Source organism: Caenorhabditis briggsae, assembly GCF_000004555.2.
Source record: "Caenorhabditis briggsae complete genome, chrIII, whole genome shotgun sequence".
In the NCBI taxonomy this organism is placed as follows: domain Eukaryota; kingdom Metazoa; phylum Nematoda; class Chromadorea; order Rhabditida; family Rhabditidae; genus Caenorhabditis; species Caenorhabditis briggsae.
The window spans coordinates 8,725,501-8,743,571 of record NC_013490.2 but is presented as its reverse complement, the minus strand read 5'-3'; the positions used below and the strand labels follow the sequence as shown (position 1 = coordinate 8,743,571).

The 18,071-nt window shown below is 38.2% G+C and overlaps 5 protein-coding genes across 5 annotated transcripts; 4 read left to right on the top strand and 1 right to left on the bottom strand.

Moving 5' to 3' along the window:
* Positions 1 to 4,014: 4,014 nt before the first annotated feature.
* CBG09842 lies at positions 4,015 to 6,298 on the top strand (the record flags this gene model as incomplete). The annotated part of the gene is made up of 8 exons (XM_002641497.1): positions 4,015 to 4,185; positions 4,229 to 4,321; positions 4,368 to 4,767; positions 4,817 to 5,001; positions 5,128 to 5,284; positions 5,331 to 5,657; positions 5,702 to 5,831; positions 6,112 to 6,298. The coding sequence occupies 8 exons, from the start codon at positions 4,015 to 4,017 to the stop codon at positions 6,296 to 6,298; spliced, it is 1,650 nt and encodes a 549-aa protein (XP_002641543.1).
* Positions 6,299 to 6,515: 217 nt separating this feature from the next.
* CBG25881 lies at positions 6,516 to 7,790 on the top strand (the record flags this gene model as incomplete). Its single annotated transcript, XM_045244157.1, has 5 exons — positions 6,516 to 6,564; positions 6,612 to 6,724; positions 7,154 to 7,257; positions 7,464 to 7,615; positions 7,735 to 7,790. The coding sequence occupies 5 exons, from the start codon at positions 6,516 to 6,518 to the stop codon at positions 7,788 to 7,790; spliced, it is 474 nt and encodes a 157-aa protein (XP_045098955.1).
* A 351-nt stretch (positions 7,791 to 8,141) lies between these two features.
* CBG09841 lies at positions 8,142 to 10,008 on the bottom strand (the record flags this gene model as incomplete). Its single annotated transcript, XM_045244156.1, has 7 exons — positions 8,142 to 8,358; positions 8,403 to 8,512; positions 8,563 to 8,734; positions 8,780 to 8,912; positions 8,961 to 9,117; positions 9,534 to 9,591; positions 9,995 to 10,008. 7 exons carry the CDS (start codon positions 10,006 to 10,008, stop codon positions 8,142 to 8,144), a joined length of 861 nt encoding a protein of 286 aa, XP_045094125.1.
* A 1,267-nt stretch (positions 10,009 to 11,275) lies between these two features.
* CBG09840 lies at positions 11,276 to 13,227 on the top strand (the record flags this gene model as incomplete). The annotated part of the gene is made up of 8 exons (XM_002641495.1): positions 11,276 to 11,301; positions 11,346 to 11,469; positions 11,610 to 11,715; positions 11,846 to 11,913; positions 11,991 to 12,295; positions 12,343 to 12,417; positions 12,466 to 12,968; positions 13,019 to 13,227. The coding sequence occupies 8 exons, from the start codon at positions 11,276 to 11,278 to the stop codon at positions 13,225 to 13,227; spliced, it is 1,416 nt and encodes a 471-aa protein (XP_002641541.1).
* A 541-nt stretch (positions 13,228 to 13,768) lies between these two features.
* On the top strand, positions 13,769 to 17,963 carry CBG09839 (the record flags this gene model as incomplete). Its single annotated transcript, XM_045244155.1, has 14 exons — positions 13,769 to 13,778; positions 14,062 to 14,165; positions 14,208 to 14,342; positions 14,389 to 14,529; positions 14,971 to 15,350; positions 15,399 to 15,509; positions 15,551 to 15,685; positions 15,733 to 15,925; positions 15,976 to 16,643; positions 16,664 to 17,181; positions 17,231 to 17,387; positions 17,433 to 17,578; positions 17,602 to 17,735; positions 17,781 to 17,963. The coding sequence occupies 14 exons, from the start codon at positions 13,769 to 13,771 to the stop codon at positions 17,961 to 17,963; spliced, it is 3,015 nt and encodes a 1,004-aa protein (XP_045094124.1).
* Positions 17,964 to 18,071: the final 108 nt, after the last annotated feature.

The following is an 18,071-nucleotide window of genomic DNA, read 5'->3' as shown; positions in this document are numbered from 1 at the left end:
ATCCGTAAAATTGATCCCAAAACCAAAAATAAATCTGAAATTCTTAAATTTTTAAAGAACCAGTCGATTTCCGTTTGGTGAGTTTGGGCTTGGACAGATAAATCAGAAATGTAAATCAGAAATGTGTCTTAGTTGATACACGAACTGTTTAAAATTTCCAAATTTTTAGAACTAATAATTTTCCTGAATTCCCGAATATCTTGAAATTTGACAACTTATAATTTTTTCAGAAGTTTCAAAATTCAAGAGTCCTGAATTTTCGGAACTGCGATCCTAGACTCAAAGATTTTTCTATTAAAATACTTCATTTCAGAACTCATAATTTCTGAAATTTTGTATTTTCGAGTTTCCGTATTTCCGACTTTCTGAGATTCTACTTCACAAATTCCCAAAATTAAAAATTTTAACACGAATCAGATTTTCAGAATTTTCTCTAACAAGGGAAGTGTTTTCAGAGGGGCGTTGAGAATTTGCTCAAAATTTCAGTACTGATAGCTTGAGATATCCGCAATACGATGACGAAAAAAACTAGGCGATTTTTTATTCTGCCATAACTCTTTTTCACAAAAAACATCGAAGGAATAATCGAAAAACCAGAAATGTAGGCTCGAATTGACGAAAAATTGACAAAGTTGCCGGTGTGGATTTACGGTAAACAATGCGCGCATCCGGGATTTCGGAGTGTTGTAGTCTGCCTACCGTATCAGACCCATATCACACACATCGCCCACCCACCTAGAATCAATCTAGGATACGCGCGCATTCGGAACACTCGATTCAGCCTCTCCCGCATCGCACACATATGAGACTCATCGCAGCTCGTTTTTCGTGATATGTGTCAAACGGACTTCTAGAGTATCGCATATGGATCGGGTCCTTTATGCGCATCATCGCCCAGGAACTGGGCCTACATTTCTGGTTTTTCGATTATTCCTTCGATGTTTTTTGTGAAAAAGAGTTATGGCAGAATAAAAAATCGCTGAATTCTTGCAGAAACATGTCTTTCACTCGTTAATTGCTATGTTTTTCGCCAAAATAGGTGATATTGAGATTTTTTGATTCCACTTTGTAATTATTGTAAAAATCGTATTTTCAGGTGGAATAAAAGGTAAGTTGGTAAGTATGCAATAACTACAAAGTGTAAATTATAAAAATTTTCAATTTTTTCATGCAATTTCAAAATAAGTGAAAGTGAGACATATTTTTTGAAATGAAAACAAAACAATTTTTAGCGATTTTTTCCCATTTTCTTCTGTTTTTGATTGCATTTTTAAAATATGAATTTGCATATCAAATTTAAATAGAAACTGCTATAAGTCTTTTTCAAAACAAAAACATTGAGTTTCGAAAAATCAGTAATATGTCGTTCAAAATATAAAAGAATATGGAATAATAAAGAAAAAGTACGAAATCGGAAGAGCTGAACAAAATTACATCACAATAGAAGTTAACTGATACTTCTAGGAACCCCCAACCAACGTTTTAGTTCATTTCATCGAGTGCCAGCAAGCCAGGCGAGGAGATGCTTTGCGGCGGCGGTGTGCCCCATATGCCCCGTATATGCCCCATACCGGCGCCCTTTCCCTGTACCCAATTCATCGGCGCGTCCTCCGTCGCCCAGCCATTATGCGTATGCGCGCCCAGGACCTGTGACCCTCTTACCGCTACACCACACAACCGACATTTTCCTCTGGCGCGGAGAGCGTAAAGGAGAGGGGGGAAAGTGCGCGCCCAAATCGGGCAGAATTTTCAGACGAAGTTTTTCAGCTTCCTGGTGGGGTTATGACCTAGTTTTTTTCGTCATCGTATTGCGGATATCTCAAGCTATCAGTACTGAAATTTTGAGCAAATTCTCAACGCCCCTCTGAAAACACTTCCCTTGTAAGACACATTTCTGAGTTTTTGATTCAGAAAGTTTATGAATTTCCGAATTTTCGAAATTCCGAACTTGGGCTTTCTGATATTCTGAACTTCTGAGTTTCTAGTTTTTTTGGTTTTTTGCTTTCGAGATTTCGGATTTTCAAAACTTCGAGTGTTCTAACTTTCAAATTTTTTTATTTTGTAATATTCCGAATATCTGAATTTTTATACTTCTGGATTTCCGAAACATTGGACATTTGAATTCTCTGATTTTCAAACTTCAAAATTTCCGAAGTTTCAAATCTTGGCATTTTCGAGTTCCCGTTTTTCCAATTTTCCGAATTTCTGAATTAGAATTTTAGAATTTCAGAGTGAAACCAAAATGTTTGAAGCATAGTTCGAAATTTGGTTAGAAAATAATGGTTAGAAATTTCGCATTTTCGAAAAAAATAATCAAATTTCGTGAATCAGAATCTCCGAAATTCAGTTTTTGAGAAGTTAGGGGATTCAGAAAGTCAGAATTTTAAAGTTCCCTGAACTTTTTCTTTCTCTCTTTTTTCAAAACTAAGACTAAATAATTATTTTCACGAAATCACCTTTTTATCAGATATAGTGTTTTGGATAAGAAAAAAAATAGTGGGGTTGGACGGAAGTGACGTGAAAATAATTTTCTAAAGAGTTGCACTGTAGGAATGGAGTAACGTCTCCAGATGACGTCCGAAACAAAATTTCAAATGAAAAATAGACGGGCAACATCTCGCTGCTATTTTTGATCATCTGTGAAAATTTGAGAATTTTTGGTCTACTGGGGACTTCGCTAGGTTCGTGGAACCGGGAACAAACGGACACACAGACAGAATTTGGTGATTGTTAATAGTAAAGATAAAAATTGAAATTGGGAATATCCGAAATTTTGAAAATGTGAAACTGTGAAGTTCTGAAATTTTGAAAATTCGAAAGACAAACAAAATATTTAATTCTGAAAATCAAAATTTATTAAACCATTGACTATTCGAAGAGCTTTTATACAAAAAAGTTTTCATTTACCGTATTTCCTCTAATAGAAGCCCACCTCTATTTGAAGCCCACCTCTAATAGAAGCCCACCCTGGATGTGCATTTTTCTTTTCGGCTAGTGTAGACATACTCTTTTTTGTTTATTTTTCAAGTAATTTCCGTCAATTCTTGTCGTTTTACAACTATTCCAGTTTAGTTAAATATTGAAAGGCTTCTAATTTAAGAGTTTTCTCTAAAATTAGTTGACCCGCAGAAGGAGGTTGAAAATAGAAGCCCATGGACCTCTATTAGAAAAAATACGGTAACTTTATTTTTGTTTCATCTACTCACAAACTTTCAAACCAATCGGAAAAATGAATTGTAAGGTAATATCTTCAAGATTCTGAAGTTGGCCTTCTTCAATGGGCCCATGAGCATATTGTCCACATTTTGAGCGGTTCTGTATATTTATCTAATTTCTTCTTTTGGGATTTTAGATTACCATAAATACTTTAATAGATGACCCCTTCAAAAACTGCCAACTTTAAGTCCAAATATCTAATTTCCTGTAAACTATATAAAAAGTAGTTAACTGGAAAATTTTTAATTGGAATATCAAAAGAATTTCGTTAGTTGACTTTTTTTTATATCTTTCACAGGAACCGAGAAAAAATGGCTCAAAGAAGGAAGTTTGGAGTGGCATTCTATAAGACTGGTTACAGTAATTGTACCAATTACTTCAACCTTTTCCGGAACTCCGACCTCAAGCAAAGACAGTTCTAGCTTTAAAAATATAAATTCAGAAACTCAATATCCTGAGAGTCTCTTTCAAAACTCTCATTGATCAGAAATCAAATCACCCCTACCACCACCTGAACAAGGAAATTTCTTTCCTTCTAGAAACTTTCTCCACACTTTGATTACTTTATTTATTTAATACACTCAACAACAAAATACCCCTCTTGCCTATTTCAGCATAAAATCATGAGACTTCGACAGTCCTCTGATTAACTCGAACGTAGTTGTGTGCTCTGTGTCTTGTAGTCTTTTTATAAATAAATAGACACAATAACTCAATGTTATCATCGCCATCATTTCACTCTTCCATTATTACCAGTCTAGACTTTCTTTTTCATTTTTTAAAGTTTTAGTTTTCGAAATGGGAGGAACAATTTCAAAAAATAGTCAACATTATCCGGATTCAAGACAAATCGTGACTTCCTATGGTCCGATAGAAGGAAGACGGTTGATTCATGAAGGAGAAAAACAGGTGGATGCATTCCAAGGAATCCCATATGCTGCACCGCCAGTTGGAAAATTGAGATTCGCTGTGAGTTATAAAGCCAATTCAAAACTCTAAAGTTACTATTCAGATGCCTCAACCCCATGAACCATGGACAGAAGTGAGACATTGCAAGGCATTTGGAGCCAGAGGGATTCAAAAAGATTCAATGTTGTCAGGAAAGGTAACGAACTTCCCTAAAATTCAACTTCGAAACTTTTGAAATTCAGGTAGCCCCACAGTCCGAAGATAATCTCACTTTGAACATATTCACTCCAGTCTGGACGCCAAAAAATTCGACTGGATTCCCAGTACTTTTCTATATCCATGGTGGTGGATTTATCAGTGACAGTGCTCATAAATACGGAGATTTGAGCATTTGCCAACATCTGTGCACTAAAGACGTAGTTGTTGTAACAATTCAGTATCGTCTGGGATATCTCGGTTTTTGGACAACAGGAGACAGTTCTATTCCGGATAACTTGGCACTTCACGATATGACATTTGCTTTGAAATGGGTCAATGAGAATATTGGATTATTTAATGGAGACCCTAACAATATCACTTTAATGGGTCAATCGGCAGGAGGAGCTTCGGTGGACCTTCTCAGCATTTCTCCAGTCTCCAGAGGTATTCAAAATTCTCCTTTTTTAAACTTTCTTCCAAATTTGGGCTTTAGATCTATTCCACAAAGTAATTCCTATGGGTGGAAATGCAAGTTGCTCTTGGGCCATTCATCCTCGTCCACTGCATTCTTGTCGGAATCGTGCACAGGAAATGGGAGTTCTCGATGGGATGAACACCTTGGATTGGGTTGAAAAATTGAGAGAAGTGCCTGCTGAAAAGTTCGGAGCGTCTCTGGATGTAAGTTTTGTTTCGAAACCAAATGATGGTCTGATAACGAGTCATGAGAAGTGAGCAACTTAATCATGAGGCAATTTCAAAAGTTTTCAAAACAATCAGAAGTCACAAAAAGACTGAAATTTTCAGATGGGCGCAGTTGATTTGAAATCCGACCCAGAACTCACCATCGGTCCGAAATATGATAACTTATTCATCCCGAAACCTCTGATGGAACTACGAAAAGAATCTCCAGTCAAGCCAAGACTAGTCGGATGTGCCAGATCCGAAGGACTAGTTTTGTGCAGTAAGTCATCTTTTCTAGATCTTTTCTAAAATAACCTTTGATTCAGTGTTCGGAATGAACCCAAAACATCCACTACATGTTCTTCATCAGGATGTTGCTTCGATTCTCTCCGAGAAATTCTTCCCATTGAAAGCCAGAGATTACCAAGAAAAGGCTCTCGAGAAATTGATTGATGTTGGATCGGACCATTCCAAAGAGGAATGGCAGAGAGCGATGTGTGAATTGAAAGGAGACTCGTTTTTGAATATTGGAATCCAGCAGAATGTTCTGGATGTTCTGGAAACTCAACCACTGACTCCAATTTATATGTATTCGTTTGATTACTGTAATCAAAAGGCATACGGTATTATGGGATGGAAAATGCCATTTAAAGGTTTGTTATTTCTAAACTTTCAAAGTGTTCTACCAATGTTTCAGACGCCACACATTGTACTGATATCAGTTACGTCGTAGGAAATCATATAGTGATGCCTCTTGACTTCAACGAGGAGGATTATAAGATGATTGATATTACAACTCGTCTGTGGACCAACTTTGCAAAATATGGGTTAGTCTTAATAATCCAAATGGATCGTATTATTCTGGTACCAAAAAACCAAAAAGAGAGGTGGTCCCACAACCACAACTACCGTAACCTAAAAATAAGTTTTATTTTTTGATTTATTCTCTCGTTTATTCAATCGAGAAAATATGCCCTGAAAATAAAATTATTTTTAGGTTACTGTAGTTGTCGTTGTGAGACCTTCGGCCACGGGCACCGGCGTTTCTCTTTCACAGCTCCGACTTTTTTGTACTAGAATAATACCTATATTTTTACAACTTTGCAGAGACCCGAATGGAGAAGGAGATGACGCTGCTGAACTAGAACATAAATGGGAACCAGCGACAATCGAGAACCCACAAGTCCATATGTCGCTGTCCTTACAACCAAAACTACTTCCAATCTATAAACAAGAACGACCTTTGTACATGGCAAAGCTTCTGAAAGAGGCAAGACCTCCAGTAAATCTGTAACTATTTGTATAAATTATTTTCTGTGATTGATAAAACATTTGAACATTTTGCTGATATCATTGAAAGAAGTATTGTTTCCCTATTTTTTCCCACTTTCTCATCTTCTTTTTTCTCTCACACATATTGCACATCGGTCGCCTCTTTTTGCTGCCTTTTGATCATAAATATTCCATAAAAAGTTTTTCTTCTTTTTCTATCTATCCTCCTCTTCTGCCATATGGATACTATCAAAACGGTAAAAGTGGTGGTGGTTGGAGAGTCCGGGGGTGATTAACTGGAAGTTCCCAACATGGGAATGAATATTCTATTTCAGCTGGAAAAACTGCTTTGTTGACTTCATTCCTTGAGAATCATTTTGAAACCGACCCGTTGACAACTATTGGAATCGATTTTAAGCACAAGATTGTACAGCTGAATGATGGACAGGTCGGTTAATCAGTAGAATGTTAAGCGAGGTGTGACGGAATCAAAAGTTTAATAACACTTTGATCTTTGTTACATGTATGTATTAATATATTACAAAAAATCGGAGCTATGTAAAAGAGGAACTTGTGGGCGTGGCCGAAGGTCCCCCAATGAAACTACCGTAACCTAAAAATAAATTTATTTTCCGGGTTCATTTTTTCAGTTTCCACTGCCTTTCGTTGATTTTTCTGCAAACAATCTGAAAATAATAAAATTTTTGACATTGGGAAAATTGACTGAAAACGCACAAAAATCGAGGAAATAAATCCGGGAAATGAACATATTTTGGGGTTAATGTAGTTTTTGCTGTTCGGGAAATTTAAATGTCTGCAGATGCTTGAAATTTGAAGCGCTTTCAACCAAGCATCTGTTGGATACTGTATCTTTCAGTCTATCCGTCTCCAACTTTGGGATACCGCTGGACAAGAAAGATTCCGTCAGCTAACACCAGCATACATCAGAAGTTCCAAAGTCGCTCTTCTAGTTCTGGATCTGTCCGGTATTCGATCAATTTTTCTCGAAATATGAATACTTGAGATTCTAGATCAAAACTGCGTTGAGCATCTTGTGAGATGGAAAGGAATAATCGATAAGAACAAGAGTGATTTCACAGCTACTATTATCGTTGGGAATAAGTGTGATCTTGTAAATGAGTGTGAAAAATGAATTTAATCGAGGAAACTGATCGACTATTTTATAGTAAACGACCGCCCCGTCTAACGAACATCATCAAGGAAACAAAGGATGACTACATCGAGACATCCGCCAAGACTAGGAAGAATATCAAGGAACTTTTCTCTATGGTGGCTTGCCGTCCGTTTCCGGAGCACAAGACGAGTCAAATAATTTTATGTAAGTGTATTTCAAAAGTGTTTTATACTGAAAAGGGAACTAAAACAAAAAAAGTGACAAGAAAAGTAAAGAATATTACATGATGATGGTGAAGAGAAATTTAGTACAACAATTTGCAGTGAACGAGCCACGTCCATCCGAATCTGAGACAAGAAGGTGCTGTCAGAGTTCGTAAGCGGTTAGAAGAAACGGGATCATACGTCATCGCATTGTGAAAATTCAACAGTCTGAAATGAACTATGCTTGTGAATAAAAAGATTTTGAATGAATACTAAGTTGTGCTTACAAACCTTTCTGGATTGAGCGAGTTCTATGATTGACTGTCTAAGTGGCTCGACGTAGGTTGGATGACATCTTAGCAGCTTATTGACAATCAGTGCCACTTCAGAAAGGTGCTGCTTCCCTATACATAAATTAAATGCAGTTTGGATAGTGGCAGATGCAAGTAGGAGTATGTCACATTTTATTTTCGACATCGTTAGGCTGAAAGCGCTGGATTATGTTTTCAAGATTCGTTATTAACATCTTACCGTTTTTCATCTCCTTCTTTCAGAATGAACGGGCATTTTCGTATAAACCTATCATAAAGCTCTATGTGATTAATAAAACAGACATCGAGAACTATGAGACAATGCTGCCACAGATCATCGTGCCTCGATGCTTCCTCCATTCCTCGCTTATTCAGAGTATATGTTAGAACTTTCAGAGCCATTTCACATGCTTCTAGAGGACTATCTGGTATACTGGAATATGTTCAAATGGGGTGAAGAAAAAAAACAACATTTACCTATGACCGATTAATTTGAAAACCCTCTGCTCTGATTCCATGACAGCTGACATATTATAGGGAACACCAACTACTCTTAACGTGTTCACAACTTGTCGAGAGGATAAACTCTGCAGAAATAACATGAAGAATCGTGATACTTGTTTCTTGGAATACTCACATCATGATAACTATGTATTTTGGTACTAATTTGTATGGCAGTAAGAATTCGAAGAGGGATTTGTCTTTCCATATTCGTTTCCATTCGATCCCACTCCCTATTTTTCTTTTGAACATCGAAAGCTTGTTGACCAATGAACTCATGAAGGCCGCAGAGTTGACGAGTAAGATACCTGAATGTTAAGAGTTAATTGAATGTTTCATGGAACACAAACTACATATTCAGAATTAGGGCTGCTGTGAATCGAACTTCATTTGGTAGACGTAAACGAACGCATACTGTGAATGTGTACTCGACTAGCTTCGGTTTGAGAAAATCGAATTCGCAGGCAGTTACAGCTTTTTGTCTTTCTGCATGAAAGTTGATAAACGTTTTTCTTAGAAGTATGAAATTGTTACCTAATATATCCATCGCCATTTGAGCTATGCAATCTGACCAGTAAATCTTGTGGCACGCTCCTTCCGGACTGAAAAAGTCAGGTTCCCGAGAGACCAGTGGATTACTTTCTCTTTCATTTTGCTTGATATTTGGGTTGTGAAGAGTCTGAAAGAATCTCTGCGAGTTTCCAGTAGGTGTATCAACCAAATAATAGAAAAAAGAACATTTATTATCCTTGTCTGAGAAAAAAAGGTTGAGACGCAGAGAAAAAGTGTCTGTGTCTCCACCTTATGTGTACTATTTAGGCTCTTCGCTTCGATATCGCTACCGTATTCAGACTGCAAAAAATACTCTCTAACCTTTTTTTCTCAGACAAGCATACTGTCTATTCAATAAAACGTGGGCGCGCCGCAGGTTGCAAAGTGACACGCCCCTTTATGAAACGCGTGAGAAGAGGAAAAAGGGAACGCGTTTCAAAAAGGGGCGTGTCACTTTGCAACCTGCGGCGCGCCCACGTTTTATTGAATAGACAGTAATAGAATCGAAAATAAAAAATTGCGATTCATTTTTTATCGATATTTTTCACGATATACCTTGTTTCGAGATGCTGAGGCAAGTGTACCTGGTGGGGAACTGTTACGGGGTTGTGACCTGAACATGTAACGGTTTTATCATACGGTGTCAGCTAGTGTTCAATTTCACCATTGTTATCTACTCAGAGAATTTTTGGCTAATAGCGGTGCAAAGCGGCAAGGCGCGACATGCATGTCGCGCCTTGCCGTTTTGCTCCGCTACTAGCCATTTCTCTCCGCTATTAGCCGCTTTGCGCCGCTATCAGCTGTTTCTCACCGCTCTTAGCCATTTTGTACTGCTATTAGCCGTTTCGCTCCGCTATTCGCCGTTTTTCACTGCTATCAGCGCTATTTGCTGGATCGAGCCGGAAACGATCGCTATTAGCCAAAAACACGGGCTATCAGCCGGATTCATCGGCTAATAGCCATGAAGGCGCCGGGGAGGCGCCACTCGACGCTAAAAAGTCTCTGAGTAGACTCACCTTGAATTTGACATTTTTTAAAAATTTCCTCTGACTCTTCGACTTTGTCCGATAGAAAAAAAACCCCGACGCCTGGCTCTTTTCGGTATGTTTTAAAATTTTCAAAAAAAAAACGTGTTTTCACTTGGGTTCACGCGAGGGGGTCAGAAAGCGCGCCCCAGTAAATTTTTCAAAAATTCTCATTTGGCTGCCGGCGCTTGTTGACTGACAATCATATGCATTAGGCCGACACGTTTTTTTTTCAATATTTTTCGATGTTTTCGTTCGTTTTCGCTCGTTTTTTCTCGTTTTTTCCCCATTCCATTTCCCCATTTTTCCCACCACGTGAAATCCACGTGTCATTTTGAATTAGCTAATTTCGGCTGGCCTACGAGTTAGTTGGGGCGAGCTTTCTGACCCCCTCGCCTGAACCCACGTGTGTTTTGTTCAATTCGAAGAGAAATACAGTAACCCTTGCAATCGCTACGAAACCACTACATGACTTCTTCGTGTGTGTCTTTAAAGATACGGTTTCATTTCAGATTTCTCGATTTTTTTTTATTTTTCTTCAGTTTCAAAATTCTTGAAAATCGCCTAATTTTCTGAATTCTTTTTTTTTCGAAAACAGTTTATCTTAAGTAATTATTCAAATTGTAATCCATAATTTCCGATTCCTACGATTTCTCTCTTAAAATTGAATACAGAACCTGAAATTCGTTTTCCTCTTTCATTCCCTTTTTCTGTTTTTTTTATACCCGGAACGCGTTCTCATCATTTTTTGGCGTATTGAGTAGTGTTTACACCGTTTTGTTCCGCTAGGCTATTGTTGTTTTTTGTTTTGATTGCTTGGAAAACCAAAAACCAATTTTCTAGTGTGTCATCTGAAGCATACGATTTAAATACGGATATTGAACTATTGATTATGACTGAACTAAACTACTTTGTTTATTTTGAGTCCTATACTATACACTTTCAACTCACTGCAATCTAATATTTCATACATGCTTCAGAACCTTTAAACCTCCCAATAATCGAACTAGTCTTGAAGCATTATCACACAATAAGCTTCTCTGCTCTCAAGTTGCATGAAAGGCGGAGCTGCAACAGACATTTTAGTGATAATCGAGACATTTCCCAGACATCAAACTTTTCGTCCATTTTCCTGTCATGGTCAGAATGGAACATTGTCACTGTGGTTATTTCTTTCTCTCATTTTATAATTTCTTCTTACTTAATGTTGATGATCTAATTGGAAATCTAAATTTTTGCTTTGTTTTAGACGAGAACACATATTGAAGCAGAATGGAGCACATTGATGCGGTTTTCAAGTTTGTTAAACTATATTAATATCATCTTCTATTCTGATTTTCAGGTCGATTGATGAACATCAGGAGGAGTTCATCGACCTACTTCGCGAATCCGTGGCTATTCGTTCAGTTTCGGCTGATCCAGCAAGACGCGGTGACTGCATTCATATGAGTGAATGGGCTCGCGATGTAAGTTCATTCAGACTCATTAAAGTGCATTCCTTATCAATCTTCCAAGAGGGAAGAGGCAAAATTTATCGTTCTTTGATGTTGCCACACATAGTTCTCTTTGAGGACTTCTCTACAGATCATACATTTTCTTATTCCAGCAATTGCGAACTCTCGGTGTGGAAACTTCTTTGTGGGATCTCGGAAAACAAAAGCTGTCATCCGGAGAAGAGCTGCCACTTCCACCAGCAGTTTTCGGAGTATACGGTAAGGACGTTTCCAACCTGTAGGAAAATCTTCCCACCTTCATCTCAGAAACTTTGTACCGCCTGTCTTATCAGGAAGGTGTGCACACGCTTTCAAACCGATAATCTCTTATGCTTACAACGGTTTTTAGGTCGCGATAAGTCGAAGAAGACCCTGCTGATTTATGGACATTTGGACGTGCAGCCTGCTGAGAAGGAAGTGAGTGAATAAAGTGGAGTATACTAGGAGTTGTACTACTCGTGCATCTAGAAAATTGAAAGACTTCTTTTTTCTAGGACGGATGGAACACCGACCCTTTCGAGTTGACAGAAATTGACGGGAAACTGTTCGGAAGAGGATCAACTGATGACAAAGGACCAGTCATCGCGTGGATTGCTGTTCTCAAAGTTCTCAAAAAATTAGGCATCGAACTACCAATCAACATCAAGTTTGTGCTTGAATGTATGGAAGAGTCCAGTTCAGAGGGGCTTGATAAGGGACTTGAGGACAACATTGACAAGATTTCGGATGTTACCTATTCGTGTATCTCTGACAACTACTGGTTGGGAAGAAATAAACCTTGTTTGACTTACGGATTGAGGTGCGATTACGAAATAGTTTTTTTTTTCTAAGCCAGGTTATTTTTAGGGGAATCTGCTATTACTTTGTTGAAATCTCATGCGCCCGTCAAGATTTGCATTCAGGAATTAACGGAGGATCAGTGTGAGAATAACATAAAATATAAAACTGATCAAGAGTATTTTGTTACAGCCCGGAAGCTTTGAACGATTTGATGTGGATTATGTCTCAGTTGGTTACCGTTGATGGACAAATTTTGATCCCTGGAATCGCCGAGCTCGTGGCTCCATTGACGAAAGAAGAGGATGATCTCTATGACAAAATTGATTTCTGTGTTGACACCTTCAAGAAAGAGACTGGATCTCATGGATTGATCGCTGATAACAAGAAGAATCTTCTGATGAATCGCTGGCGTTATCCATCTCTGTCTCTTCATGGAGTTGAAGGAGCTTTCAGTCAGCCAGGAGCCAAGACTGTTATTCCCGCTAAAGTTACCGGAAAGTTCTCTTTGAGAATTGTCCCACACATGACTCCAGAGGCCACTGACAAATTAGTCACAAGCTATCTTGATTCCTTGTGGGCCAAAAGAAAGTCTCCAAATACATTCAAGGTTACATCTGGACACGGTGGAATGCCATGGGTTGCTGACTTCCGCGATAGCAATTTTTCTGCTGGATCAAGAGCGATTGAGAGAGGTAACTAAATTCGTATTGACATATCTATCTTCAATTTGAAATAATTTCAGTTTACGGAATGACACCCGATTTCACCAGAGAAGGAGGAAGTATTCCAGTCACATTGACGATCCAGGAACTCACCAAGAGCCCTGTGATGCTTCTTCCAATTGGTGCTTCAGATGATATGGCTCACTCTCAAAACGAGAAGATCAATCGTGAAAACTTCGTCAAGGGAATGAAAGTGCTCGCTGCTTATTTATTTGAGCTCGCAGCCTAATTCATTATTATCCTTTTTTTGTAACCACTTCATTTTTTCTTCACTTACCAACGTTTGATTTATTTGCCTCCCCGCCTACTACCATGTTTTTTAAATTGTATATTGATGAAGAGCCGTTGTCTCGAACCCAAAAAAATTGTTTTCAGTTTCCAGCTCAGTTGCAGAAACTCCGAAAACCCTCATGCATATGTAGTCGTCCCGGGGCCAGCTGTGTCCAGAAAAAGAAGGAGAAGAAGCAGCGGATGCAGTAGTCGTCTCGTATCGATCTCTGTGTCTCTCCGTTCTTCTTTCTCTACTCGTTTCATACTCTTTCTGTCTTTTTTGCCGATTTGCTCTTGCTCTTTTTTTTCGTCGTCGTCACTTAGGCGCTGCCCCATCCGTGGACGTCTCCGCATTTTTCCATCTTTTGAGCCGTCTGTATATTCACACAAAACGGCCATTCAATGTGATAAGCAAAACGAAGAAGATGATGATCAGATTACTGTAATCTCTCTGTCCACTTCGAAATAATGATTCTGATTCTATCCCAATTTCAATATGTATGCTCTTCTGTAAGTTTATTTTTAAAGACACCTAGGCTAAAAGAAAAAGAGAATTCCCAAAAGAATACAGTGGTTTAGTGGCTTCATTATAATGAATCACTTTGTGTAAACAACCAGTCATTTTCGAGTTTTTGTACAATTGGTACCATTATTCTCTGAGGATTCTGAATAGAAAATGGCTCGCACACAAGTAAATTGTTTCTAGTCGGTTGGAAAAAAAATCAAGCTTGAATAGAAATAGAGGACTACGAATGAAAGAAGGGATACTGTACCTCTGAAAAATGGTTTTCAGATTCAAAAGTCTTTGCGGATCACATCACATTTTCTCCACCCGATGAGGCATTTGTACTTTATCACAGCCATCAGAATACGAACTTCACTTCGGTTTTTGTTCAAGTTCGTTCGAATTCTTTTTTTTAGAAAAAATGTTCAATTTAGGATGGTTGTCCTAATAGTCGAAACCTTATGGCTACAGTATACTCCTCTGATCTGCCATCGTCTAGACGAGTTTTCGAAGAAGTCCCCTTGCATTGTGCAGTAAAGGTTCGAATTATTACTGAGAAAGTTGTGATAGTAAGTTGATACAGTAATCCCACCTGCACAATCTGAACCCTTCTAGGTTCGTCCATATGTGGATTTTCTGGCAGTGGTGGACGAATCCCTTTCCAGACACGTGGGCGGCATCTGTGTACATGCTCAAATAACATCTTCTACTTCTGCAACTGGTGAGTTTTGTGTCAAAACCACTCGGACCAATTTCGCCATGTGATGGCAAAATAATTAGTTTATTTCTCTTTTTTTCCTTTTGGAAACAAAGTTCTCTATCCATCTGAAAATGGTGTGTCCCGTTTTAAGAACCAAAGATCGTTTTTCAAAAAATAACTTAATTACGGCTGTGACAGACACGGGTCAGTTCGACGGAGGACACATAAAATTTTAGAGGTTCTCTGCTCGTTATTAATGAGGAATTCTAAGAATACGTTGCAGTTGGAGAAGTGTCGTTTTTGATATGTGAGATGTCTTTCTCGCTTTTTCGAAGATATCCAAAAAAGAGAAGGGATCAGTTTCTGAAGCTGTGATGTGTTTGTCCCAAATTTAAAAAAAATCTATAACTTGCACCGTACCTTTTCTAATAGAAGCCCACCAAAACCGTCAACTTTGAGACCAATTCATTTGATTTCTGTGAAAGATAAAAAATTAGTCTACTGATAAATTATTAATCATAAAATCACCAATATTTGATCAGTTGACGAGTTTTTTTATATCTCTCACAGGAACCGAGATTATTGAGCTCAAAGTTGAGTGGCCTTCTATTAGAGGTAATACGGTAAAAATTGTTTCAGAACTAGGAAAATGCTATCTCAATCGTCACGATGATCAGAGGACGAGCTGTGTCATTCGAATTCCAGTTCCATTTTCCTGGTTCCCAATTGATCAGAATAAGACAAGCATTCTTTCGGTTTCATATACAGTATCTGAAAAATGTGACCAGAATTTCCATGATCTTCCTCAACACCTGATTGAAATCAATTCTAAAATGGCAAAACAGAAAGTCGACTGGCTTGCGAATGCAACTGATACGTAAGATTATACTCTGAAAATGCGGGATTAGAACAAGATCAATTGCAGATCTGTCACCTTAAGATCCACAGCGAGTCAAGCGTTCTCTCAAAAATCCATGCAAACTTTGTTCCTTCATGTTAAGAGTTGGGCAAATGAAACGCAACCAATGGAGATACGGTAGGTCATACACATTATGTTTGGAACTTTTCTTTTTTCAGACTTTGGGTAGACTCTCGGATGAGCATCGAAACTGTATATCCCACAAATTCCGATTGGACGATTCGAGTTTCTTCTGCCAGCCGTCCATTTTTTTATACTTCACTTATATGCACACCAAAAGAAGGGATGGCAGAGTAAGATATTAAAAACCAAAAAAAAAAGTGAATCGTTTTTTTTTCAGATTCAATGATAATATTGTGGCGATTCTAATCAAAATGGTTTCATCCACATATGCTATAAAAGATGATGTCGTCTTGCACTGGCATGTAATATTTGGCCCAAAAAGTCCGGATCCTCCTCCAGATGATCACAAAGTAGCAACAAAGTTTAATGTAATAGCAGATGAAGTTGCAGCGGTTGTCATTGTTCCAAAGGTAGTCTCTGAAGATTTTTTATGCTCGCTACTACAATTTTATTTTTTAAGAGAAAAGAGTTGATAAATCTGGCAGTAATATCTGGACTGCAAGTCACCTCATCCCTTCGAATCTTCACTGTCTCTATTGGAGCAAGAGCTGAAGACGTCACTTCCCAATCTCATTGCATTTCATCTGATGCGAATATCATAAAAGTATCTCCAACTTGTTCCTCAGTCTACCTCGATGGATCAGAATCGAATGGTTCTTCAGATGCTCAAGTATATGCTCATTTTCTCAGATACACTACAGTCTTTTCATTTCGTGTTTGGTATCCCAAACTACCTCTTAAAATATGGACGAGTACTTCATCACTTTCAACTATTAAAAATTGGAAAGTTGGATTTTGGAGAGATTTGCCGTTGGGTGGGGGAATCAAACGATCCAGAGCTGCCAGACAGTTTGCATGTGTGAATCGATTCCAAAATGGACATGTATGTATTTTGCAGATATATTCAAAACTCTTAAATAAATATTTTCAGGTCAAAGTGCTAGCATCGCTATGGATTGAAGATCAGAAAACAGGAGATCAGTTGTATCTATCTTCCCATAAAAGTATACTTCTCGATGTTACAAATATCGTTCACAATACTTTACAAATCTCAAATCGAACTGTGGCAAATGTTAAATTCCATGAAGGCAGAGCGGTTATGATTGGAGAAAATGTAGGATTGGCAAAGTGAGTTCAGAAACTACAAGCGCATTTTCGAAGTACGAAATTTCCAGACTGATTGTTCGAAACGCAAAGAAGTCTCTGGATCTAGTCACCGAAAACGTTTCGGTTCGAAACGAAGAAGTGACAACGACTGGTCTCTCAGCTCGCCCAATTTGTGATACAAACTTTCGAATTCTTCCAATTCTTTTCTCTCCAGCATTCTTCAAAATTGAAATCACTCATTCGAAAGCTCTCACAAAACTCTACCAACAATGTCTAATATTTGCAAGTGTTAGCTACTCAGATGGAACATGGGAACCATTAAATGATTTGGATGCTTCATATTTCGAAATGTCAGCTCATTCTGATAATGAAAGAGCTCTTGTTGTTTCTCACCATGCATCAAAAGTCCATGTTCTTGCAATCGATGAACACTGGAGACTTCCATCTGTAGAGATTGCGCTTCAGTCTTCTGCTCAATGTGCATCTACAATCAACGGAGCATCCCCTGCGTCACTAGCTGTTACAATACTCAATGTTCCAATTACAATCAACACCTCTGGTATGTTTATTTATTTATTTATTTTTTTTAATTTGTGAATTAATTACAGTACCTTCCATAAACGATCTGGATGCCTCTTCCAGCACTCCCGAGCCCCCGGAAACTCTTCCGTCTGTCCCTATGCATGTTTTTCTTCTTACAATACTTGGTCTTGTTATTCTATTCATTCTCATCTCATGCGTTAGAAGATCAGCTGCCTTCAAAGGGTTTGTTTGATGAAATTTAAATCAATTAACCTCAATATCTTTCAGGTATGAGCAACTTGTTGTTCCTTTCTTCTCTCGATTATCATCTTCTTCTGGATCTCATTCTAGACAAGAAGAGACGAATGAATGGGTTTGGCTGAGTCAGCCACAAGCACCGTCCTCTACGATTAGTAAGTCATCTAAACAAAAAAGTTAAAAAAATAACTAAATTCAGGTTCTGGATATTCTGGGAACAAGTCAACAGCTGAAAGACAATCTTCGAATGGTGATGATCCTTCCAGAACTAGTATATCATATCACGGTTCCGAGATTTCTGTCTTTATAGCACCATCCCAGGCAAATGTTGTGGTTGGTTTCTTTTTCTTTTTAGATTAATAAAAAAATCTTTCCCAGGTCAATCAGTCTTCTCGACATCCTCGATACACTTTGGTCGATTCAAACTCAGATCACAACTTAGCCAGAATTGGTCCGAAAGAAGAAAGGTGGACAACAGGAGGACATGATCAATTCCACACATGGACATGGAAACAACGAGATGGTCGGATGGAAGCTCCGATTCGAGAAAGCATTGCTTGAAAAATTACGGAAACACACACTTATTTCAATTAGTAATTGTCGGGTGGGATCATGACGATAACTTATTTCAAAGGTGCAAATTTACTTCATAACAACATAAAGCATAAT